The sequence below is a fragment of the Capricornis sumatraensis genome, chromosome 5 (genome assembly GCF_032405125.1).
Source record: "Capricornis sumatraensis isolate serow.1 chromosome 5, serow.2, whole genome shotgun sequence".
NCBI classification, from domain to species: Eukaryota; Metazoa; Chordata; class Mammalia; order Artiodactyla; family Bovidae; genus Capricornis; species Capricornis sumatraensis.
Window position 1 is genome coordinate 17,381,969 of NC_091073.1, and position 27,265 is coordinate 17,409,233.

The 27,265-nt window shown below is 42.4% G+C and overlaps 1 protein-coding gene across 2 annotated transcripts in view; it reads right to left on the minus strand.

Moving 5' to 3' along the window:
* The window catches only part of PON2 (paraoxonase 2), a 29,011-nt gene extending 15,980 nt beyond the window's left edge, over positions 1–13,031 (minus strand). For both annotated transcript variants that reach the window (XM_068972333.1, XM_068972332.1), the window contains exons 1-2: positions 12,927–13,031; positions 5,807–5,877 (exon numbers count right to left, since the gene is read on the minus strand). In XM_068972333.1, coding sequence (XP_068828434.1) covers positions 5,807–5,877; positions 12,927–13,000 — 145 coding nt within the window. In that variant the 5' untranslated portion in view covers positions 13,001–13,031. The remainder of the gene's footprint in view (positions 1–5,806; positions 5,878–12,926) is intronic.
* Between the last annotated feature and the right edge of the window lie 14,234 nt (positions 13,032–27,265).

Here is a 27,265-nt window from a genome sequence, read left to right on the forward strand (position 1 = left end):
AGTTATATCTGTAGCTTCTTTAGAATATTTTCCAGATCTACTTCCCCATCTTCACTTCTATAGCCAGTACAACAGTAGGCTTTTGTCATCTCATAACACCCTTTCAGTATGATTATTGTAAAAGCAGTCAAAGCTGGAGACGTTTTTCCTCTAATTCAATAACAGAAACAGTAGTAGTATTGGTAGTTACCATTAACTGTTAGTAATAGTGACTATAACTATTAGTTGTAACTATTAACATAGTGTTCACCAAGTACCAGGCTCCTTATAAGTACTTTACACATGTTAATTCATATAATTTTCATAACTCTAAGAAGTGATAATATTATCTCTTATTTTAGAGTAGAGAATATTGAGCCTTTGAACGGTTAAGATCACAAACTGGGAAGCTGGGATTCAAGGCTCTTGGTCTCACTTAAAAGTACATAGAAACAAATACAACCTAGCATTTAATGAAATTTCTCTGTGAGAACCATTCCTTGATTCCTTTTTGAGAACACTTGACTTTGTAAATCCAGCTGTGGTCGATTCTATATGTTGGCTTTTTTCTCAAAATGTTTTCTTCCGTGCCTTTCACCAAGATCTTCATCAATTCATGGGTTGTACTTTCCTTTCAAACCATCTTTCTCCAGAAAGTCTTGTAAATTAGCACATCTGATTTTGATCCCTTCTTACTTCTCTAGCAATTATCTGTGTCAGAGAAGGCTAACCCCGCCCCAGGATCCATACTTCCCTTATTGCTGTTCAGCTACAGGTACATGGCAACATGTGTGTGCTTGCTCGTTTGTGTCAGACCCGATGTGACCCCATGGACTGTAGGCCACCAGGCTCCTCTGTCCGTGGGATTTCCCAGGCAAGGATACTGCCATTCCCTTCTCCAGGGGATCTTCCTGACCGAGGAATCGAACCCAATTCTCCAGCATTCCAGGCAGATTTTTTTTACCAACTGAGCCATCAGAGAAATCCCTCTTGCTGATAAAGGTGGCTGTTTGTCTGAGTTCAGGTTAACGGGACATGAAAGTACAATGTGTATGCAACTACTGGGTAAATAAAGTAAACATATCTAGGTAAATTTTCTTTCTACCCCTTCCTGCTGGGAAATGGCAACCACTGGGGTTCTAGTCTTGGACCAAGGCGATACGTTGAAGGTAGCTGTGCTGCTTCATCGGCCTTGGTCTCAGAACGACCACATGAAATACAGTCATCTAATAACCCTAGGCCATTTGCTTGTCTTTGGACTGTCACATAAAAGAAAATCAATTTCTTTCTTCTGTAAGTTACTTACTGTAAATTTATAATAGCTGATCAGCCCTTCATACCCAACAGAGTATCCAAAATGTAATGTAGCCTATTATTTTCCACTTTTTTGGTTCATTAATCAGCTATATGTGTTAAGGACTCTGGGAGAAGACACTATATTGAAAAAAATTGCTAAAGTTATTTAACCTCTCTGAGCCTTAGATCCTTAACTGTTATAAAAAGAAAAACAAAAAATATGTCCATATCTCACACAGTGAGTTTTTCTGCTTCCTTTTCATAGGTAGATTGCAAAGGGCTTGATGACAAGAGCTACAAACTTTAATGCTTAAAAAACAAAAAATCTCTCAAGCAGCAGTTATAAAAATCATGACTACCAAGTGTATAAAATCATTTATTAACTCAAGAGAAATAATCCATTCAAAATTTTTAGTCCAGGACTCTGAATGCCAGCATTTTCAAAGACATTTTAAAATGTTTTAAACTTCAAATAGAATTAAATAGCTCTTTAAGCATATTTTTTATTGTTTAGATATAGATATTATGCCAAATCTTAGTTTCTGTTAGATACACTAGAAAGGAATAAAAAAACAAAAAATGGAAAAAGTAGTGAACTTACTTTCTGACCCCTGCCCCCGCCCGAAGGCACATATCCTGTATGATATGTGGTAGTGATTGTTGTTGTTGTTGTTGTTCAGTGTGTGTATGTATGTGTGTGTTGTGTGTGTATGTGTGTGTGTGATGGGAATGGGGAGGGTTGGGGCAGGGGATATGGTCGTACCTCCTGGAGGGATTAGCTGGCCTCAAGTGTGTGTCTGCTACTGTTCCCAAGTGGAAACTAAAAAAGAGAACTCCTGTATTCCTGCTGCCTACCATGAGAAGTTGCTTTTGCCCATATGGGAAAGTATACCCTACTAATCCTTTGTAGTCAAAGACCACTGAATAAGCAACTGTTATTAAAAACATATAACCACAAGCTATTATTAACCATTATGCATCCCTGATATAGCACTCAACAAATGTTCACATAGTGTATGCTAACCAGAGAGCAAAAGCAAAGAAGAAAGGGAAAAAGAGAAAAATACAATTCCAATTCGATCTAAAAATGTATCCCAAATGTGCTTCTAATCATTCAACGTCTTTGCTCCACTGCCTTTTGAAGTGCCTCAGAGACATTAAACGCTTCACAAGAGGGGCCATAGGTGACATATTTCCTCATTCTTCCCAATTGCAGACAGCAGCTCGCACACATCACAACAGAAAGGTCACAAACACAGTCAGACGCCTGTTCAGAATACAAATGTTGTTGGACTTGTTTTCCTCCGAGGAGCTCTCTGTCCCATGAGTTACAGCAGCAATGCACTTGGCAAGTCTGTCCTGTAATGTCATCTGCCCTGAGACTTGAATCCACAGAAGATGGGCTTCACAGATGCCAGGCTATTTAATAATTTCACAATTATTAACTCAGTAGCAAAAGTAACCTGCAGGATCGCTAACTCAACCTCCCATCCTGAACACGTCCCTCTCAGCTGCCATCTGGCTTCTGCTGAGTGACCAGTTCCCAGGAGCTCTTCCTGCTTGCAGCCAGAAAGAAGGATGCATTTGCTGAGTTTCTCAGGACTTCAGACAACAGGAATTTTAGGACAGTCTGCATTACCCAGCATAGCCCTTTTCAATCCAACAGCTGGTTATCTGACACCGCGTTTGTATCTTCCTGCTCAGGGTTTGGGCAACAAACAAAAAGGGGAAATGCCAGGAGAAAGAAGTCAAGGAGTCTAGTGAAGGGAGACAGGACTAGGAAAAAGTACAGAAGTAGCAATGGGAAAAGGCGACAAGAGCACAGAGAAAACAGATGTATAGAGAAGAAGAGGGCCAGAACCAGAAAGAAACTCTGACGTAGAAAAGGCTGCTCTGAAAACCAACAGGTTCCATGAATTGGCTTCCTGGTGGTTCGGCAGTAAAGAATCTGTCTGCAATCCAAGAGACAAGAGTTCGACCCCTGCGTCGGGGAGATTCCCAGAGGAAAACATGGCAACCAGTCCAGTATTCTTGCCTGGAGAATCCCATGGACAGAGGAGCCAGGCAGGAGCCTGAGGTCCATTGGGTCTCAAAGAGTTGGACACGACTGAAATGACCGAGCATGGCATGGCGTGAAATTGAAGCCTTCTTTGTATGATCCAGAAAAGTTCCACTACTTTGTTTTTGACAAAAGTGCATTATGAATCCTGACGGGAGTGAATGTGGTTGTAAATATGAGGTCCTGAGTTTATTCATGTTCCAACTTGAGGGCAATTTAGCGAACACTATCAAAACTTTAAATATATGTGCTAACTGAACAATAATCCCACTACTGAAAACTTATCCTTCATGTAAAAAAGATGCAAAAGCTATATGCATGATGATGTTCACTGATCTGCTTGTAGTTGCAAAAAACTGTAACCACTCCAGTGTGCAATAAGGAACTGGTTAAATAATAATGGTACATGCAAATATTAAAAAGAATGAGGTAGGTCTATTCAAGTGCTAATGTGGAAATCTCTTCATGTTCAGAATGAAGCAAGTTGCAGAATATAATTTTATACTAAGAGGCCATTTGTGAAAAAATAGATATACATGTATATGCATATATTTGTTTGCATTTGCACTGGAAATACCAGAAAAGATAAAATAGAAACTCTGTGTCTGAGGTTATTTTTGTGGGAGATGGAAATTTTTTAAAAATGTAATTATTTACTTTTTATTGAAGTATAGTTGGTTTACAGTGTTGTGTTAGTTTTATGTGTACAGCATAGTGATTCAGTTATATGTGCATATATATATTCTTTTCCATTACAGGTTATTACAAAATACTGAGTATAGTTCCCTGTGCTACACAGTATACTGGACCTTGCTGTTGTTCAGTCGCTAAGTTGTGTCTGATTCTCTGCAGCCCCAGGGACTGCAGCACACCAGGGTTCCCTGTGCTTCACTTATTGCTTATCTATTTTATATATGGTAGAAATTAAAAGACGCTTACTCCTTGGAAGGAAAATTATGACCAACCTAGACAGTATATTGAAAAGCAGAGATATTACTTTGCCAACAAAGGTCTGTCTAGTCAAGGCTATGGTTTTTCCAGTGGTCATGTATGGATGTGAGAGTTGGACTGTGAAGAAAACCGAGCGCCGAAGAAGTGATGCTTTTGAACTGTGGTGTTGGAGAAAACTCTTGAGACTCCCCTGGACTGCAAGGAGATCCAACCAGTCCATTTTGAAGGAGATCAGCCCTGGGATTTCTTTGGAAGGAATGATGCTAAAGCTGAAACTCCAGTACTTTGGCCACCTCACGTGAAGAGTTGACTCATTGGAAAAGACTCTGATGCTGGGAGGGATTGGGGGCAGGAGGAGAAGGGGACGACAGAGGATGAGATGGCTGGATGGCATCACTGACTATGGACATGAGTCTGAGTGAACTCTGGGAGTTGGTGATGGCCAGGGAGGCCTGCCATGCTGCGATTCATGGGGTCGCAAAGAGTCGGACATGACAGAGCAACTGAACTGAACTAAGTGTGTATATATTAATCACAAACTCCTAATTTATCCCAACCTCCCCTTTCCAAAAGTTTGTTTTCTATGTCTGTGGATCTATTTCTTTTTTAAAAAAATTTAAAAAGTTATTTATTCATGCTTTCTTTGCTTTAGGTTGTGCTGGGTCTTCGCTGCTGTGCACAAGCTTTTTCTAGCGGTGAGCGGGGCAGCCTCCTGTGGTGCCCAGGCTACCCATTGGGGTGGCCTCTTTTGTTATGGAGCGTGGACTCCAGGCGCTCAGGCTTCAGTAGCTGTAGCTCGGGAGCTTTAGAACGCGGTCTCAGTACTTGTGGCACACCAGCTTAGTTGCTCTGTGACATGTGGAATCTTTCTGGACCACAGAGATCGAACCCGTATACACTGCACTGGCAGGTGGATTATTATCCACTGTACCAGCATGGAAGTGCCTGTCTCTGGATCTGTTTCTGTTTATACATAAGGTCATTTGTGTAATTTTTTAGATTCCACATGTAAGTGGTATCATATGATACTTGTCTTTGTCTGGCTAACTTCACTTAGTATGATCATCTCTAGTTCCACCCATGTTGCTGCAAATGGCATTATTTCGTTTTTTTATAGCTGAGTAATATCTGTGGGAAGTGGAGATTTTTATTTTCTATTTTATAACTTCTCTTCCTTCTGGCTTACCTTCCCCAACTAACTCCTGGGCTAATGTTACATAGAATTCAGTTGCCACGCATGACAAAGAATACAGACCTGACAAAAATAGTTCAGCGAAGTCACTAAACAAGCAAGAAATCTAACAACAAACATAGGGTTGTACAAATAATTAATACATCACAGTGAGAGTGAGAGAGAAGAAATACAGGGTACATGAGATCAGAAGAGATGAAAAGGTTTTGCTGATCTAATGTGATTTTTCCTCTGATAAACAGTAATTATGTGCCAAAATACTTAGTGAATTTTTTAGTGTTAGTGGCCAAACAATGTGAGCTGTGTAACAAGCATTTTCTCAGACTCACCGATTCCTTTAATCAGGTGGCAATTAGGAAGGTCTACAGATTCCACTTCTCTGGAGGCTTTAAGTCGATTCCTGTTTAAAAAAGAAAAAAATCTATCTGTTTATGTATCCCTGCTTTGTAGCAGAAAGGGTTTAAAGAGGCTTAAAGCAATACACACACACAAAAAGAACACAGCCCAAATCTAAAGCGGATAAAGGAGAAGAGGGAAAACAAGGGTAGGAACATAGAATAGCACCAGAACTGAAGTTAAAATAAAAATGCACATCACAGAGTTCTCTGTGTGCACATGGGCCATAAAGGGAAGCCAGTAATCCAGCAAATACAGCTTGCAACGCACGCTCCTATGCAAATATGAGCATGACACCACGTCCCACTTCTCATAGCGCTCTTGTTGTGGGAAGAGCCTCAGATGTAGCACCAGAAGACCCAGGGGAGCTGAAAACTGCTCAGACCCTCTGCATAATGACGCAGTGATTGAAAGCAGGCCAAGGGAAAATGGCATTGTTCAGAGCCTGGCTCACAGGAGATACCACGTAAATACTTATCAAGAGATTGAGGAGCACCAGCTACTCTGGCAAAACTACTTGCTGTTGTCATTTCGTAAAAACAGAAGTGAAGAACTAACAAGAAAATGTTGAACTTCGATAAAGCATCTTCACTCTTGCTTCCCGCCCTGGAGCAGCAGCCCGCCAAGCAAAGTGGACAAACACATCTGGGCTCTGCTGCTCGAAGGCTTCCCCTCTTCTCATCGGCGCACCTTCTTTGTGTTCTCTACATACATAAATAACGACAATCGTGCTGACAGAGCAGTCTGCATTTTTCAAAGTGGTTCACGCACACCGCTCTTCTAAGAGACAGAATGACCGTGTGTCCCTTGTCTCTCTTCTATTCATATCCTTGCCTCTTCGGACTTCTAGACGCTGAATATGGGGAAGCCTACTGTTTTCTCGGCAAAATGGAAGAAACCTCAGCCTGGACAACTCAGAATTACCAAAAGGGAGTGGCAACTATGTATTCTGGCAGCTCACATATACATGTATATCTATAATATGAAAGTTTCTAATTAAAGTGTTAATCACCATGTATTTGGAATCATATAACTAAAATAGTATTAAATTTCTTAAAACAACATAGCAATAAAGCAATGAAATAAAAATAAATGAATAAAATAAATATATAAAATATATGGACAAATAGAAAATTAAAATAACCAACAAAAATTTTAAATAAACAGTAAAAAAAAAAAAAAAAGAACTCAAATCTATGAGCCCCAGGAGTGACTTAAAGGGAAAACAAGTTTTTTTTTTTTTAATTAATTTTTATCGGGAAACAAGTCTATTAAGCCTAACATAAGTAGTAGCAGTTAATACTAGTGATGAGGATGCTGCTGCTGATACTCATGGGTGATAAACGGTAATCAGAAATAAGAAGGGCTAACATGTATCAAAAGTGTTAGTAGTGAAAGAGGCAGACTGTATTTCTGTCATAGCAGTAAGACTGCGTGACCTTTGGCAGGTCAGTTTAGGTCTATAGGCCTTATGTGGGATCTTAGTTCCACAACCAGGGATCGAACCCATATTCCGTGCATTGCAAGGCAAATTCTTAACCACTGGACCGCTAGGGAAGTCCCAACATCAGGGTTCTTAATTTCAGGCCCAGTGAACTTCGTGGAGTCCATGGGTAAAATTCAGGTGTCTATGAACTCAGATGGGGGGAAAAACACATCTTTAGTTAAACCTCTGCCTGAAAGTGAGTATTTCTTTTGATGATGAGTGTAGGCAACAAACCACTGAGCTTTCTACTAGTAGTACCTGTGACTGCCACTAACAGAAATCACAGACGTTTCCTAACATTTTAGTTGTAGATATCTCAAAATACCATTTATACTCATCTCGGCTTCACAGTACCTACTGTTAGGTATTCAACGATCTCTAGATATATTTAAGGCTTATTATATCCTATGTTAGATTTTTCAAATAGTTCGACAATAGAATTTAAGTAAGTTAGTATTAACTGAGATAGTATTTAAGTTTGCTTTGTAATCCTGTGTATTTTATTTTATGCATTTAGAAACATGATGCTGAGAAGGAGTCAAGGCTTCACCAGACTGCCAAAGGGATCTGCGGCACAAAAATCTAAGAACCTCTGCTCCAACATCATCACAGGTAACAGTTATTGAGCACTTACTATGTGTCTGACATTGTCCTAGCATTTTTCAAGAATTCACTCATTGATTTTTTTACAGCCCCTATATGGAGCATAAAGTATGATTACCCCCATCCTACAGATTAGGACACTGAGGCACGGAAAGGTGAAATAAAAGGCCAATGAGTCAGGTAAATAGTGGAGAATTTGGGCTATCTGGCTACAAGGCATGAACCCTTAACCAACAGTCATTAGCATGAAAGAAATCTCTATTTCTTTCACTCAGGAAAGGGCATTACCTTCAAAGTGGAGTGAGACGGGGGTGGTTAGTGATTATCTTGCTTCATTTTGTGGTAACAGTAAAGATGCACCAGGTTGGTGTGTCAACAGGGGACACAGTCTTCTTGCCAGGTTTGTTCCTTATCACACTGCCTTTGAATTTACAAACCACTGGTGGGGCTTTATCTTTTAAGTGCAGACTTAAATTCAAACAGGGGCTTTATCTTTCACATACAGACTTGTAAAACCCCTTGGAATTTACTGTCTCATGCCCTGTAATGCTCTTACTTAACTCAGAGTTTGTGCTCAGGCTTGTAAAGCTGAGGAAAATTTGTTCCAATGGCAGACAAGAGAGGAGGCTGCAGGGAACTGGGGCAAACTGTATCCAGAATCAGAAAACCTGGCTTAGAGTACAGGTTTGGCACTAACTATTGAACTACCTAGTTAGCTTCTCCAAGCTTCAGTTTTATCAGATATAATATAGGAAATATATAATATAATATAAAAACAGATATGAAGACTGGGAGAAGGCAGGAAGGTCAAAGGGCTTTCTTTCCAAATGTCAGTAAATGTTTGTTTTAGTTTAATACAAAGAACTGTTGACACTTTGAACACAAAGACTAGCACACAGAGGTGTGCTAGTGGTGACTCAGTGGTAAAGAACCCGCCAGCCAGTGCAGGAACATGGGTTGGATCCCTGATCCAGGAAGATCCCACATGCTCTGGGGCAAAGCTTGCACCACAACCACTGAGCCTGTGCTCTAAACCCCAGGAACCGTAACTACTGAGCCCACGCCCTACAACTTATTGAAGCCCACACACCTAGAGCGCATGCTCTGCAGTAAGAGAAGTAACCACGTGAAAAGTCTGTGCACCGCAGCTAGAGAGTAGCCCCCACTCTCTGCAACTAGAGGAAAACCTGTGTAGCAATGAAGACCCAGCACAGCCATTTAAGACCAGCACACGGTAGTCACACAATAAAAAAGGAGGATGGTAGCTGAAAAACAGGCTGCCCCTTCAGAAGTGTTCATTGGATAGCTTCTTGGTGGAGTTGTCATAAAAGATGTCGGGCAACAAGCAGAAAGTTCAGGTGCTTATTTCTGGATTTCCTGCTCAGGCACAAGTCTCTTAGGCACTTAAGTCTTATGATTCATTCAAGGCTGTGTGCTTTGGAATAGGGAGCTCAGGCCTGGAGACATTTGTGTATTTCTGTTTTCCCCTTTATTGTTCAACTAGGGCGGAGAAGGCAATGGCACCCCACTCCAGTACTCTTGCCTGGAAAATCCCATGGACGGAGGAGCCTGGTAGGCTGCAGTCCATGGGGTCACTAACAGTCGGGCACAACTGAGCGACTTCACTTTCACTTTTCACTTTCATGCATTGGAGAAGGAAATGGCAACCCACTCCAGTGTTCTTGCCTGGAAAATCCCAGGGACAGGGGAGCCTGGTGGGCTGCCGTCTATGGGGTCGCACAGAGTCGGACACAACTGAAGCGACTTAGCAGCAGCAGCAGCAGGGAGAAATGGAAAAGTTGGGTATTATATGCCATCCTCCCTTGGGAACTTTAGCCAGTTACAGTTCAGAAGGAAATAGACAACTCTGATTCCATTTATCCATCCATGACACACTTATACTAAAATATTATTCATTGCTTATCTGAAATCCAAGTTGAAATTTAAGTGGGCACCTTGGGGGAGAGAAATAAACTTGAGTGCCAAAGTACCATCTCTAAAAATAGAAGAATAAAATAGAAAGCACCAGATGAGAGCAAAAAATCAAACTGAAAATCTGTTTCTTGAAGAGCCTTTTGTGGAGGTGGGAACATGCTGCTTTTCAAAATATTCTAAGGGACTGAAAGGAGAAATGCTATGCATTTAAGTACCCCACGAAACTTCGTAAACAGTAGGTACTTGATAATCTGCACTTACAGGGTTGCCAGATAAAATGTGAGATGCCCAGTTAAACCTGAATTTCAGATAAATAATGAATACTATTTTAGTATAATTACATCCCAAATATTGCCTGGGGTATGTTTATACTAAAAAAAAGATTTGTTGTTTGTCTGACATTCCAGTTTGACTGGGTGTCTTGCATTTTTATTTGCTAGATCTGTCCATCCATCATTCCCCTCACCTTCTCACATCAGCTAATAAGAGGCTTCAGTTGTCCAATGAGGTTACAACACTGTGAAGTCACTGCTAAATAAAGTTTATTATAGTCAAGTCTTTATAAAGAAAAGACACATTAAATTTTAAATGACCCATCAGGTCCAGTCTGTATGAATAAGATTTATCTACTTTTTCTTAGGTTTGCAACCATATTTATCATTCAGTTCATTCAGTTCAGTTCAGTCATGTCCGACTCTTTGCAACCCCATGAATTGCAGCACGCCGGGCCTCCATGTCCATCACCAACTCCCAGAGTTCACTCAAACTCACGTCCATCGAGTCGGTGATGCCATCCCGCCATCTCATCCTCTGTCGTCCCCTTCTCCTCTTGCCCACAATCCCTCCCAGCATCAGAGTCTTTTCCAATGCGTCAAGTCTTTGCATGAGGTGGCCAAAGTACTGGAGTTTCAGCTTTAGCATCATTCCTTCCAAAGAACACTCAGGACCAATTCAAAGGGACTTAAATTTAAAACCTTATGATTATTAAGAAGAAAAAATTATAAACTAAGGAAACTTCAATTAATAGAAAGACTGGTGGTTTGAACTATAGGGATAACCTAATGAGCTTGTGAATTTTAATGGTCTTGCCTTTGAAACTAGGAGCTGAATAGATCACACAAAATCATCCAACTCAATAAGTTTCTGCAGAACAGGGCAGTCATTTATATAACATGAAAATTAAGCTCAGCATGTCCATTTCTTCCCAGTGAACGTTTCTCCTCCGACTCTGACCCTTCCTGTCACACAGACACTGTCCTCCTCGTGTTTTTCTAGAGCAGATGAAGCTACAGCCAAGCCAGTGGAGCTGGAAACTCTAGCATCACCTTTGACCTACCCCTCATCCCTGGGGCTTCCAGAGTTTGGGCCAGATCACTGCAATACTTTAACTAGTTTCCCCAGGTCTTTTTACTCTCCATTCTGGTACTTGTCAACTCTAACTTCATATGAGAATTATCAGGAGAATTTTTAAAAATAAAAAATACTCATGCCTGGGCCCCACTCAGAGCAGCAGGATTGGAACTGCTGGGGGTGCAGTCCAGACAGCAGGCCCCCTGGAGATCCTAAGGCACAGCCAGGATTGAGAATCGTGGCTCTACTCCAATCCAGCCTTCCAGGTCAGCTCTACACAGTCCTGCTGATTATGCTTTAGAAAGTGTAAACAGGTTCCTGTTTAAAAAATAAAGCACACACCCAGCAAACACTGATAGTTCCCTTTTGCCCATCAAAGCTGGCCCCAATTTCTCAGCATACCTTTAATAACCATCTCGAGACCTATCCTTCACTTATCCCTACTGTTACCATCCCTTAACTTTAAGCTCCCCTCAGATCCAAACTTCCCCACATGAGTCCCTTTGTTTATGCTCCAACCTCAATCTGGGACTGCCTCCTTCCTCCCACTTGGGTTTCACCCATCCTTCCAGGACAATGTCAGATGTCTCTTCCTCCTGAGCTTCAACTTCAGGAGTTGTCATTTTCCCTCCTTAAGCCTATAGGGGTTGGTTTGTACCTGTCCTAAACGTCCTGATTGTCCCTGTAGCTCAGATGGAATCTGCCTGCAATGCAGAACACCTGGGTTCGACCCCTGGGTCAGGAAGATCTTCTGGAGAAGGGAACGGCAATCCACTCCAGTATTCTTGCCTGGAGAATCCCATGGATAGAGGAGCCTAGCGGGCTACAGTTCGTGGGGTCGCAAAGAGTCGGATACGACTGAGCGACTAACACTGCTACACTGAACATCCTAGTTTATCCATCTGTCTTATTTCTCTCCTTCCCTTTCATAGGGTAAGAACGGTGCCTTACTCTATTACAGGAGCCTAAGAGAGCACAGCATACAGAACAGATGCTCAGCATTTCTGGAATTCTTTCGCGTGAGGCTTATATAATTTGAATTGATAATGTGGAGACTGTGACATCTGCCTACCGCGTTTTTTTCATAAGTAAAATGTGAGAAGGACTAGGCATGTCCTGTTTGGCATTCTGGCTTCACGGTTCCTGGACGAGGAGATAAATAAGGAAGTGATGTAAGAACAGTAGCTGAATATTTCAAGTATTTTTGATCTGCCGCGCCAAGATTAGAGAGCGGAAGAAGCTTCTCCAACGCGGCAGGGGAGGGATGGAGAACAACTTTGTTAAAGACAGAGGCTGGTTTGGGCACCAAAGAGAAGCAGGATCCGTGACCTGAAATAAATCTTTATAATTAAAGTTTCAGTGCATGAGTAATAGTGTTGTTTTCAAGTTAAAGCACGAGGTTTGCCCTTGAGTAAATTGCACGGCATTCGCACAGCTCGTCAACCTAGGTAGCAAAGAACTTTGTGAGCAGCAAAAGCTTGTAAACTCCCCAGGAAGTCTCGCGATTCAGCCCAAACTGTGTGGGGTTTTAGCGGGCGGCTGGGGGCGGGGTGGCGACGCTCGGCGGGCCGGGGAGCAGAGCGGGCAGAGAGCGTCCCCGGCCCCGGGTCCCAGCACCAGGGCCCCCGCAGCCCCGGCCACCCCGACCCTGCGGACCCGGGAGGGCCCCCAGCCCCTACCTGAGCGTCAGGAGCCTCTCGCCCAGCAGCGCCAGCGCGATCCCCAGCAAGCTCAGCGCCAGCAGCCGCCCCATGGCTCGGGAGCCGCGCTGCCTTGCTCCGCCGGACCGGGGAGCGCTGTGGGCGGCGCCGCGGTACCGCCGGGCCACGCGGGCTGCGCTCCGCCCCGAGCCGCCCTGCTGGCGAGAAGCCGGGGCTCCGCCCTCGACCCGGCCCTCGGCCTCAGACACCTTCCCTGGGAACAGGGGCCCGCCCCCGCCCCACCCGCCCCAGGTTAGATGGCACTTGGAATTCCTTCACTTCCCTTCACTGACAGCCCCGCAGGAATCTCAAGCAGCCCGCAGGCTTTGCTCAGTTCCCACTTCCCAGACGTTCCTTCCGTCCTAGTCCTGGAACTTACGTCCTAGAAATTTCTGACGCACGGTTTTAAAGAGTGTGTGGCGGGGGAGGGGTGGGGGTGGGGGTGGTATTTTTATTATTACTACAGGAAAAGATACTGGGTCATGTCTTGTAAATATATATTGGAATCACTATTTTTAATAACAGTATATAGATGGGAGGAAGGAAACATCAAGTTTCTAAGTAATGCTTCATCCAGACTGTGCTGCACTCAGTCCGGTCACTCAGTCGTATTCGACTCTTTGTGATCCCATGGACTGTATGTAACCCGCCAGGCTCCTCTGTCCATGGGATTCTCCAGGCAAGAATACTGGAGTGGGTTGCCATGCCCTCCTCCAGGGAATCTTCCCAACCCAGGAATCAAAGCCAGGTCTCCAGCATGGTAGGCGGATTCTTTACCATCCAATCCACCAGGGAACAAGTGAGTATGGCTGAAATAAGCTTCTGCTGGTTGCTGGTTAATTGTCACCCTACATTATGTAGGCAGAAATGGTCACAATTGCGAATTTTCAACAGACATAGGTCTTATTAACAAGTAAATAAAAGCAGATGCCAGTTTCTCACCTGTAATACACCCCAGGGAAAAAAAAATAAGACCCTGCATTTCCTGTAGGGCTTCCCTAGTAGCTCAGCTGGTAAAGAATCCACCTGCAGTGCAGGAGAGCCTGGTTCTATTTCTGGGTCAGGAAGATCCGCTGGAGGAGGGACAGGTTACCCACTCCAGCATTCTTGGGCTTCCCTGGTGGCTCAGCAGGTAAAGAATCCACCTGCAATGAGGGAGACCTGGGTTTGATCCCTGGACGGACTCGATGGACGTGAGTCTGAGTGAACTCTGGGAGATGGTGATGGACAGGGAGGCCTGGCGTGCTGCGATACATGGGGTCGCAAAGAGTCGGACACAACTGAGCGACTGAACTGAACTGAACTGAACCCACTGCAGTACTCTGGCCTGGTCGCAAAGAGCAACTTTCACTTTCACTTTCCTGTATGTGAGTGTCTCTGATTCAGTCCTGAGGGATATTATTAAGTTCTGTTGCATGGCAGAGAGTTACATAGTTGTCCTTTGAAAGCCCAGGAGGCTTACCTTTTGTGTGTGGGTCATGGGCTCCTCTGGCAGTAGTGAAACTATAGATACCTTCCTAGAAAAATGTTTATAAGTGCATACAATGAAAGTACTAGTGGCAAAGGAGATCAATTACATTCAAAATAAATGATCAAAGTGTTCTTTCAGAAGTTTGTGCTACAGTAATATAGCAATGTAATGTGTGCTACATTGTTAACATTAAATAGCAAGGTGTAGCACTATTCTTTCAAGTAGTGATGAGCATAAATGTTATTTCAAGAAATCTGTAGCACTATAATGAAATAATGATCATAACTCATTTCCATTAGTAACAAAGTCACAAGTATTGCTAATGCTTCTGGAACTTGTTTCCTACTTTCATAATTGAAAGCAATGCTTAATTCCATTAGAAATCAAGATACTTTCCGCTCATTCAAGGTCACAGACCCTCCGGAATTCTATATATGGACCATCTGGATTAAGAATGGTGCCATAGTTACCGTATGACTGGGTAGGTAAGGGTGGGATTTCTTCTTTAGGGAGGTTTTTTTTTGTTTTTGGTTTTTTTTTTTTTTAATTGTCTGTTTGAACACAAATACCCTGATACCATGCTTCTATGTGTTTATTTTTTTTATTTTTATTTTTTTTAATTTTGGCTGCGCTGAGTCTTCACTGTGGCACAGGCTTTTCCCTGGTCGTGCGAGAGGGGGCCACTCTCTAGTTGCCATATGAGGCTTCTCATTGTGATGGCTTCTCTTGTGGAGCAAGGGCTCTGGGGCATGTGGGCTTCAGTAGTTGTGGCACATGGGCTTAATAGTCGTGGCTCACGGGCTTAGGTGCTCTGCAGCATGTGGGATCTTCCCAGATCAGGGATCCAACCCGTGTCTCCCGCATTGGCAGGTGGATTCTTTACTGCTGAGCCCCCAGTGAAGCCCTAGGGAGGTTTTTAATGACAGTCTTTGGAGAAGAGAAGAATCTCATATGTGACGTCAGAATTTAGAATGAAGACCTAAAAGAGAAGGCCTGGGCCTATGGCCAGGGCTTCTGTGTTAGTTTGGAGAGCGTTATGCCAATGATTCTGGATAGTGACCAGTACATAACCTGTGCCTGTACATCTAATTGTACGTATAATTGTTGTGTGCTGTTTCCCTTTGCTATGCCCTGGCATTTTTTAAACTCATGTTCTTAATATTAATAATTCAGCCTGGTTACAGCTGAACTTAATGAGTCAAAGGTCTGCTTTCTTCAAGATATACTCAGGGTAGTGAAACACAGCTCTTGTGCCAAGCTGCCCTTCTTGCCCATGGCAGACATCGCTAATTGAGCCTTCCATTGTTTCTCACTAAGCCTAGGCTTGTCTTCACATCTTTTCAAACAACAGAAGAGAAATAAATGTCCCCGAGGATAGAGTTCCATTCAGGATGAAGCCTGCTCCCCATCTTGTGCCACCACAATGCCCTGGGGTTTAGGATGGAGGCATTTGTGGTAAAGAACCAGGCTTTCAAATCCAGTGAGACATACCTCACCTGTCTCAGAGAATCTTGGGGAACCCTCAGTTTAATTTTATTAACTTGACCAGTGAGTTCCCTCAAACTTGGTCTCCTAATTCCTCAGGACTTTGCGTGAAGAGCCCAATAGCTCCATTCTGGGAAGGGAGTATTAGGGAATTTGGGATGGACATGTACACACTGCTGTATTCAAATGGATAAACAACAAGAACCTACTGTATAACACAGGGAACTCTGCTCAATGTTTTGAGGCAGCCTGGATGGAAGGCAATTTGGGGAGAGAATGGATACATGTGTGTGTATATATATGGCTGAGTCACTTCGCTGTCTACCTGAAACTATCACAACATTGTTAATCAGTTATACTCCAAAATAAAACAAAAAAGTTTAAAAAGTACCACCACCCCCAATCCCTATCCCTACTATGCCAGGGCTGAGAATTATCTTTTCGCATAGTTGGGTTAGAATTCCAACTAATTTCTCATAGTTGGAAATTAGAAGCCTAATTTCTTCATCGCAGGAAAATGGAGAAGGCTGGTCATAAATTCTATAGTACATACGAGGGATTACATTTTATAGTATAGCTTAGCAGTCTTTAGAGATAATTGGAATTTGTAGGCTATGCCAACCTAACCCCTGGCTTATGTTTTCTCATGGGAAAAATTGTTTTCTGACTCCCAAATAACCAAGTTACCCAATACAAAAGAGACTTGTTTTAGAACTTATTTGTATGCTGGCAATTCCTCACACTTGGTTGGAAGTATTTCTCAAATAATGACATATAACTAGTTTGTAATTAGAAATTAATGGTTGTTAAGCAAAATTGCAGAAATAATAATAGTTTTTTTCAATGCTTCTCAAACTATATGTGGTGAAGGACAGGTTTTCTTTGCCTTTGTAAAGTACAATGAAAGTGAATTACTAGAAAATGAAATGAAAATTCAGACGTACAAAATATAAGCCCAAATCTTTTATTATTTGATTCAGCAGATGTAAAATTACTTTGTCAAATTTGTATAACAGTTCTAAATGCGTACTCTCAAATTTTCATACTTATCTCACCAAGGGCGAGAAACAAAGCATTCACAGACCAGAAATGGTCCTGGAACACAAGTGGACAGCCTCTCATGATCATATTTTAACACTTTAAAGTTCTTTGCAGTAGATCATCATGTGTAAAATCCCAGTAATTTATGAAATAGGTTTCTTGTAATTATTGTCATTTTATATATGATGGGACATTCGTCCCTCCATATCCTTTTTATTTTCTTCCTCTCTTTTCCTTTTTTTTTTTTTCACGGAGTCATATCTTTAGATCTTTTAACATAGAAATACATGGAAGAGGTGTTATAAAAGATAGTTATTATCAGTAAAAGAAAGATTTGCTTTGTAGATGGTTCATACTAGTGCTCCTTGGAGGGCAGACTTCCCTACCAACCTACGGCAGTGTGCAAATTCAAAGAAAAAAGGAATGAGTTTTTCCATTGTGTCAGCGTATCTCTAGAACATATGAATAAACAATTTTGAGATAATGTTGGAAGTTAATCAGATGGTCCGTTTGACCCAAGTCATTTTCTGAGAATTTCAGTATATTAAAAAGTGAAGAAATGCCATATAACAAAAATAGAAAATTGTTATATATATTTTTAAATATTTATAATCAACAAATTAACGTTCTTCAGATACTAGATTGAATATTAACTTGCTATTTGTAGAGGTCAAAAACACACAGATGTAAAGTAAAATTTTGTATGCTAGTCACAAAATAGTTATGCATTTTGCAAAAATAGTCTATTTCTGGCTTATTACAAGAGGAATGGCCCAGTAAAATGAATGAGTTTTTAAAATTTTAGGTAAGAACAAGAAGGAGGAAGTGGAACTTGTGTTAAATCATTCTAATATTCTTGCATGTGTGGAAAGAGAGCAGATAGTGGATAACTTTACATTTTCTTAAGGTAAGATACTGAAAGAAAATCGCAGTGTGTAAGTTCAAAGAAAAACATGAGTTTTTTCATTGTGTCAGTGTATCTCTAGGACATACGAATAAACAATTTTGAGATAATGTGGGAAGTTAATCAAATGGTCCCTTTGACCCAAGTCTCTTTCTACAGACGGCTGACGGATTTACTGCCTGTCTTCCAGGAGCTGTGGGACCACGTGGGACCTCTCCAGAGGTCTTGGTAGAAAATGTTGGGAGAGAGAGAGGTTGGGGAGACCAGACTCAAAACTCCCAATCTCCTTCAGAGGCTGACTTGGTATGGCCTGGACTGTGTAGAAAAACTAAAGATATGTTCCCTGCATTCTAGGAAATACACGCATGTTTCCCATTGTCTCATACCAATCATGTTTCTAGTTTTCATAAATAAACTAGATGGGCAATATCTTTCAGAGTAACTTACTTATTGAACATTTCCTATTCTAACACACTTTTCAGACACGACCTCATTTAATTCCCATAGCAACCACTGGAATTAGTTCGTTATTCTCTCCAATTTGTAAGTGATGAAACTTAGGCCAAGGGTTAAGCATCTTGCCCAGGGTTACACACCTCGAAAATGGTGGAACCAGAATCCAATATAAGAAAATATATATTAAGACCTAATTTCCAAAAAAAAAAAAACCCTTCATTTCAACCCTTGATATATTTTTCAATTGTTAAATTAAGAGACTTTCATTCCTTTGCTATTTAAGGTAAGAGTAGAGATGAATCAGCTATAACAGGAGTTGTAGAAAATGATTTTGTATCAACTCTCATGAAGGAGAGTCTTTAAAATTGAGTTGCCTTTTATACTTTTCCTCTGCCTGCTTGCATTACTTCACAGTTATTGAGTATATTCTGCATCTCCAACCAACTACTGGGAACTCAAAGGAGGCATACATTCCTGCCTTGGTGGAGGTCATAGTTCAGTGGGAGAGGGAGGCGCATGAGCAAACATGGGCAGTGTTATCTGTCAAGGGCTAAGAACTTTGAATTTTACCCTGTATGTGCTGCAGAGCTACTAAAGCCTTTTAAGAAGGGAGAATCAGTGTTTCACAAAGGTCACTGGCTGTGGGAGGGTGAGTTGGGTGGAGTCTACTTCCCAAGTCTCCTCAGAAGAAGATGTGAACAAGGCTGAGGCAGTAGGTTGGGGGGGAGGGCAGGGGGTGGGTTTAAGGAATTTCAGAGATCGAATGGATGGAAATAGGTGGCCGATAAGATGTGGGGGAAGGGAGGAGTTGAAGAAGATGTGGGTTGTTCAAATGGGTAAATGGGGATATACTGTGGGATAAATGGGAGAGGAACAGATTGAGGTGGCGTGGGCAGGGGATTGAGGAGCACCATGGATGTGCTCCAAGCCCAGGGGAAAACTGCAGACAGGTTTCTAATGCTCAGGAGCAAGGTCTTGTCTGGACATGGAGACGTGGGGTGCATTAGCAGAGAGCTGTGTAGAGGATCTTTAGGAAGGGTTGACATTGGCCCGTGAAGTGAGGTGACATGTAAAAGTCCTGAGGGGCTGAGAAGCAAGCTAAAAAGTGGGAGGTGGGATGGAGAAAGAAGAACTGAACTGAGCTCTAGGGATCACCTTAAACTAGGGAGAGCAGATGCTGGCATAGAGATGCCCATTTTTGGTTTGTTTGTTTTTCTCCTAAATCGGAATATGGCCTTGAGGCTCTTTATACTACAGTGTTCCAGGCAGTCATTCCCTGACCATAGAGAATGAAACCTGTTTGCTCTCGGACCGAGAACGATGTGAATGGTGGAAGTGGTTGGAAAGAAATCTCCAGTTATCCATACTTGGCATAAAACAGGCCCTTTCCTGCCCTTAGCAAGAGTGCTCTGGAGCAGCTCACTGCCTTGCCTCCAGTATCTATTTGATCTCATTGGGCCCTTTAGCCCTGTGTTATATGGTCACCTTGAGAAGCTCAGGCTTCCTAGTCAACCTTCATCCACCAGACTCTTCCCATATGTCTGGGTACTTTCTCCCAGCTCTCTATCCTCCCCTGCCCACACCTTCTAAAACACTTCTGTTATATCCTCTCAAACCCATAGTCATTAACAAAATCCCCTATATCCTCAAACATCTTCTCTAAATACCCTTTTCAACTTTCTATGTTATTTGTGTGTGAGTACATGCTCCGTCACTGTAGTCGTGTCCGACTCTGTGCAACCCTGGGGAGTGTAGCCCTCCAGGCTCCTCTGTCCATGGGATTCTCCAGGCAAGAACACTGAGGTGGGCTGCCTTATCCTCCTCCAGGGGATCTTCCCAACTCAGGAACTGAACCCGGGTCTCTTAGGTCTCCTGCATTGGCAGGCAGGTTCTTCACCCTCGCACCACATGGCCCCCAGCTTCAGGATACCTTCCTGCCTGTCCTAGGTAGTTCTGCTCCCGCTCCCTCTTATACCGCACTGCCAAATGCTTGGCGATTTTGACATCCTTGTGGGTAACCTTTCCAGACTCACCGTTTCAGTTCCGTGACTACTTTCCCTCCAGCGACCTTGTCTCTACCTTACTTGTCTGCCTACTCCTCTGATTGTACTTTTAAGATGTTGCCATCACCAGTAATCACAATTCTTCTACAGTCTCCGTTCCAAGATGTCATTTTCCACCCTCCATCCCTTATCTTTTAGCTCACTCCCTCTGGTTCTCCACTTTTTGAAAAATTCTTTGACCTTGTCTGATGTCTTAACTCCTTTTTAAAATGGCTGCCTTTCAGCCCCACCCCCCACACTCCATTTAATTCCACTTTGCAGAGTGTTGATTCTTTGCGGTGTGCATTTTCACTGAAACAGCATATATGTAAATCCAGCGCAGTAGACTGTAAGTGTATATGTTTTTCCTAAATTCTGAGGGTGCCCACATACTCAAATCTAGTAAGAACCAGTGAAAAATGATTGTGATAATTTCTTCCAGTCAGTGAGTTTTCTAAAAAATGCATGATTTCTTCCTTTGAGTACCCTTTTCTGCCATCTATTCTTTGTTCTGGTGAACAGCTTTGTCACGCAGGCTGACAAAAAAGGGGTGTGAGTGATAGAACGGGCCCTGGGCACAAAGGGAGAGTGTCACGGTGGATTTCGGTTTTAGACGGCAGACTCAAAGCCCATTCACGGGGACATCTGAGGAACAGAAGTAAAGATTAGCCGATAATGAGATTCTGGGGATAGTCCTTGACATTGTCATGGATATCATGAACCTGACTGCAGCCTGGAGGATGGGCCAGGCTTTTAACAAGTGGAAGTTGAAAGCCCCCAACGCTCGGGTCAGACAAGGGACAGTGATGGGCAGTGGGAGAGGTCAAGAACTTTCTCTGTCGGAGTGATGTGATGAAGACCAGGAGACTGCTTGTTTCTGTTTCCAGGGACCCCATCCCCTTTGCTAACAAACTGTGTGTGTGCAGCTCAGACATGCAGGAGGAACTTAGATTTTATTTGACATGTTTTATTTTAGGAGAATAGACGTGAGTCTTAAGGAATGACTTTTGGAGACCTATTTCATTTTCTGCCTTTCATTCATTTTTTCCTGCAAGCGGCGTTTTATTATTATTATCATTATTTCTTTTTAAGCCTGTGCACTTTCTTTTCATTACTTTGTATTTCACAGGCGCTCTGGAGCTTGAATTTGCCTGGCTGCCTTGGGGGAAGATGAACTCACATTTGGTGTGGGAGTTAGGGGTAGGGCTCTTTCTTATTTCAAACACAGATAGTGGCTATCATCTATGTTTACTTAATATTTTATGACTTGAAAAAATAATGACTATTTACATGAAATATGATTAAATTGCAGAGATGGAGGTGGGATGTTAAATTAAGTCCTCAGTATTCTTTGTAACCTTATATTTCATTTCCAGTAACCCTGCCTGCATTCCACAAATTTAACTTGTGGATTTTCTAAGTGAGAAGACATTGAAGTTACTTGAGTATCTTAAAAATAGAAAATGAAGCCAGTTCTAGCAATGTGAGGCACTGCACAGAGGTCCATAAGTCGTGAGAAATCACGGGAATTTGTCCAAGCAGGCTGCTGGAATGATGGAAAATTCCTGGTGGAGGACACTGAACAGAACTGAGCAGTGGGGCGCACACAGGAGGAAGGAAGGAAAGAAAGAGGACAGCGGGCCCGAGGGGCAGCAGCCTCTGCTGGGCTCCAAGCTGGCGATGGGCCAAGTGAGCTGCTGGCTGAACTCCGCCAAGTCCAGGGCGTCTCTGGAACCTACCTGTGCCTGGGAGTGGCCCTATCACCGCCCCCCCGCCCCACCCCTGCCTCTGCCAGGGGCTACAGAAAAGTTCACCAAACCAAGCCTGTTTCCTAAAACTTTCGTTAGCAACCTCTTCCCACCAAGGAGGGAAACACAGTAGGCACCACTGTTCACCTGGGCGTTCCTTCAAGAGTCCAGTTCTGCCCAGGAGTGGGGCAGCCCGGCTGATCACTAGGGACTTTCCCTCTTCTGAGACCTAACATGTAGGAGCAAAGGAAGGTTGGTTCAGGTCACTCAGCTCCTGGCTCTGTTTTCCAGGTTAGAGTGGAACTGTCTACTGTGCTCAGCAAGTCTTTACACATAATTTCAGGAGTTTTGTAATCGTGTCAGATACTACCAGAGCCTTAGCCAGGAAAAACAATATGCATTGCTGACCTGTTTCTTAAGAAGAACATTAATAAATAAATTTTAAAACCCTATAATTTTACAACCTGATAAACTTTTTCTAAGTATAAGTTGTTTAATGGATAGCTGCAATGTTAATTAAAAACCTGTATATACAAGCTCCAGTAATGTGGCTTCATTTTGTATATTTGTTCTCCAAGACAGGATCACAGATGATAATTTTAAAAGACCCATTGACCCAGGACACTCTACTTCAGTACTAGGACCCTCCCAGTTTTGCTGTAGAATGAAACCTTTATGCTGAGGATTTTAGCTTTCCCTCTGTTCTGCCTTCCCTTCTAGACCATGACTCAAAAGCCTGTCATTTCACACCCAACCTGGCTGCAGGTCCTTTTCTAGCAAACAAAGAAGAGCCTTAGTCCAAGAGGAATCTACTTTTAGCGCTTTGAAAATAACAAGTTTTTTTCTCCAGGCTACACTTGGAAAATATAGTCTGGAATGCCAGTAACTCCCCACTCCAGAGTCTTTTTACATGCTTTCCTACTTCCATCAATATTCCCTAAACTGTTCGTAGGATATTTCACCCCTTGCCACGGTAATACTGACAAAGCCAATAAACCTCTCAACAGTAGTACCAAAATTACATTCTGAGTCTTGTTCATATTTTTTAGTTTTGCACATTATAAAAAGTCCCTCAAGTAGGAAGGTGATTGTAGATGGTAGAGTTAGGAGCATGGCTTTGTGTTAGTATGAAGAGAGCAAGGTTAACTCCTGATACAAACTGGTTCTGAGACAATATAGACAGTCTGTCAGTGCTGAGATGTGTCCAACTCTTTGCGACCCTATAGACTGTAGCCCACCAGGCTCCTCTGACCATGGGATTTTGCAGGCAAGAGTACTGAAGTCGGTTGCCATTTTCTTCTGCAGGGGATCTTCCCAACACAGGGATCAAACCCGTGTTTCCTGGATCTTATCGATTGAAGGTGGATACTGTACTGCTGATCTACCAGGGAAGCCTGAGTCAGAAGTATATTGACCCTGCTTATTGAACTCAGATCGGGTACACAAGACTTGAAGGATTTTCTTTATGTTACTTACACAAATAACACAGGAATGCTTTCACACTGCAAAATATTCAGAGTTACTGATAAAATCTTAACTTTTTTCCAAGGGAGAACACTTTTCGTTCAGCTCAGCTCAGTCGCTCAGTCCTGTCCAACTCTTTGCTACCCCATGAACTGCAGCACGCCAGGCCTCCCTGTCCATCACCAACTCCTGGAGTTTACCCAAACCCAGGTCCATTGAGTCAGTGATGCCGTCCAACCATCTCATCCTCTGTTGTCCCCTTCTCCTCCTGCCCTCAGTCTTTCCCAGCATCAGGGCCTTTTCCGATGAATCAGTTCTTCACATCAAGTGGCCAAAGTATTGGAGTCTCAGCTTCAACATCAGTCCTTCCAATAAACACCCAGGACTAATCGAATTTAGAATGGACTGGTTGGACCTCCTTGCAGTCCAAGGGACTCTCAAGAGTCTTCTCCAACACCACAGTTCAAAAGCATCAATTCTTCGGCACTCAGCTTTCTTTATAGTCCAACTCTCACATCCATACATGACCACTGGAAAAGCCATAGCCTTGACTAGATGGACCTTTGTTGACAAAATGATGTCTCTTCTTTTGAATATGCTGTCTAGGTTGGTCATAACTTTCCTTCCAAGGAGTAAGCATCTTTTAATTTCATGGCTGCAATCACCATCTGCAGTGATTTTGGAGCCCAGAAAAAGAAAGTAGGCCACTGTTTCCCCATCTATTTGGCATGAAGTGATGGGACTGGATGCCATGATCTTAGTTTTCTGAATGTTGAGCTTTAAGCCAACTTTTTCACTTTCCTCTTTCACTTTCATCAAGAGGCTCTTTAATTCTTCTTCACTTTCTGCCATAATGTGGTATCATCTGCATATCTGAGGTTATTGATATTTCTTCCGGCAATCTTGATTCCAGCTTGTGCTTCCTCCAGCCCAGCGTTTCTCATGATGTACTCTGCATATAAGTTAAATAAGCAGGGTGACAATATACAGCCTTGACGCACTCCTTTTCCTATTTGGAACCAGTCTGTTGTTCCATGTCCCCAGTTCTAACTGTTGCTTCCTGACCTGCATATAGGTTTCTCAAGAGGCAGGTCAGGTGGTCTGGTATTCCCATTTCTTTCAGAATTTTCCACAGTTTATTGTGATCCACACAGTCAAAGGCTTTAGCATTGTCAATAAAACAGAACTCTCTTGCTTTTTCAGTGATCCAGTGAATGTTGGCAATTGGATCTCTGGTTCCTCTGCCTTTTCTAAAACCAGCTTGAACATCTGGAAGTTCACGGTTTGCATATTGCTAAAGCCTGGCTTGGAGAATTTTGAGGATTACTTTACTAGCGTGTGAGACGAGTGCAATTGTGCAGTAGTTTGAGCATTCTTTGGCATTGCCTTTCTTTGGGATTGGAATGAAAACTGACCTTTCCAGTCCTGTGGCCACTGCTGAATCAAATTTGCTGGCATAATGAATGCAGAGCTTTCACAGTGTCATCTTCCAGGATTTGAAATAGCTCAACTGGAATTCCATCACCTCCACTAGCTTTGTTCATAGTGATGCTTTCTAAGACCCACTTAACTTCACATTCCAGAATGTCTGGCTCTAGGTGAGTGATCATTACCATCATGATTATCTGGGTCATAAAGATCTTTTTTGTACAGTTTTTCTGTATAGTCTTGCCACCTCTTCTTAATATCTTCTGCTTCTGTTAGGTCCCTATCATTTCTCTCCTTTATTGAGCCCATCTTTGTTGAAATGTTCCCTTGGTATCTCTAATTATCTTGAAGATATCTCTAGTCTTTCCCATTCTATTGTTTTCCTCTATTTCTTTGCACTGATAATTGGGAAGGCTTTCTTATCTCTTCTTGCTATTCTTTGGAACTCTGCATTCAAATGGGTATATCTTTCCTTTTCTTCTTTGCTTTTCGCTTCCCTTCTTTTCACAGCTATTTGTAAGGCCTCCCCAGACAGCCATTTTGCTCTTTTGCATTTCTTTTTCTTGGAGATGGTCTTAATTCCTGTCTCCTGTACAATGTCACGAACCTCTATCCATAGTTCATCAGGCACTCTCTCTGTCAGATCTAGTCCCTTAAATCTATTTTTCACTTCCACTGTATAATCATAAGGGATTTTATTTAGGTCATACCTGAATGGTCTAGTGGTTTTCTCCACTTTCTCTAATTTCAGTCTGAATTTGGCAATAAGGAGTTCATGATCTGAGCCACAGTCAGCTCCCGGTCTTGTTTTTGCTGACTGTATAGAGCTATATAACACTTTTTGTAGTTTCATATATATATATATTTTTTTTAATTATTATTTTCTTATATATGAACCTGTAGAAACGTGGTATTGTATACGTGCTCATGAAACAATATTGTCAACTAGTGTTCTTTGGTGTCTTGAGCATGATTCTTTTTTGCTATAGAAATCACTCTTCAGAGGTGATCGTTGGTTTTAAAAATGGATACTTTATTAAAGTTACAGATTATGAAATCTGTCTTATGTTTGAAGAAGTCTTATTATTCTATTCACAGCAGATTTCAACAACATCTTATAAGAGTTCTTTCATTAATATTAGGAGCAATTCATAAAATTAGATTTTTAAACTTCTATTATTTAACCTGTATTCATGAAACTAAAATATTCTGTTTTCCTTAAAGTTCTACTTTGTATGTTTTACCAATCAAAAGTTTCCTGAGTAGTTAAATAGCTCACGGCTTCCCTGGTGGTTCAGATGGTAAAGAATCCGCCTGTAATGTGGGAGACCTGGGTGTGATCCCTGGGTTGGGAGATCCCCTGGAGACGGGAACAGCTACTCACTCCACTATTCTGGCCTGGAGAATTCCCATGGGCAGAGGAGCCTGGCAGACTATAGTCCATGGGGTCACAAAGAATCAGACACAACTGAGTGACTTTCACTTTTTTAATAGCTCATATAGCAAATAAATTATATTTATAAATAGATGATTCTCAAATTCTCTTCATGTTCCATTAATATTTATGAAGCACAGATGTTAAATTAAAACCATGAGCTTAAACAAAACTGTATAATACATTTTAAATTAGAATCGTAAAAGATTTCTATTCTAATAAGCTATTATCCTGTTAGACCAAATTTTAAATATCACAGGTATTTGCTGTTGTTGTTCAGTCACTAAGTTGTGTCCAGTTCTTTGCAGCCCCTTGGACTGCAGCATGCCTGGCTTCCCTGTCCTTTCCTGTTTCCCAGAGTTTCCTCAGATTCATGTCCATTGAGTCAGTGGTGCTATGTAATCATCTCATCCTCTGCTGCCTCTTTCTCCTTTTGCCCTCAGTCTTTCCCAGCATCAGGGTCTTTTCCAATGAGGTAGCTCTCCACATCAGAGAAGGCAATGGCACCCCACTCCAGTACTCTTGCCTGGGAAATCCCATGGGCGGAGGAGCCTGGTGGGCTGCAGTCCATGGGGTCGCTAAGAGTCAGACACGACTGAGCGACTTCACTTTCACTTTTCACTTTCATGCATTGGAGAAGGAAATGGCAACCCACTCCAGTGTTCTTGCCTGGAGAATCCCAGGGATGGGGGAGCTTGGTGGGCTGTCGTCTATGGGGTCGCACAGAGTCGGACACGACTGAAGTGACTTAGCAGCAGCAGCAGCAGCTCTCCACATCAGGTGGCCACAGTACGGGAGCTTCAGCTTCAGCATCAGTCCTTCCAGTGAATATTCAGGACTGATT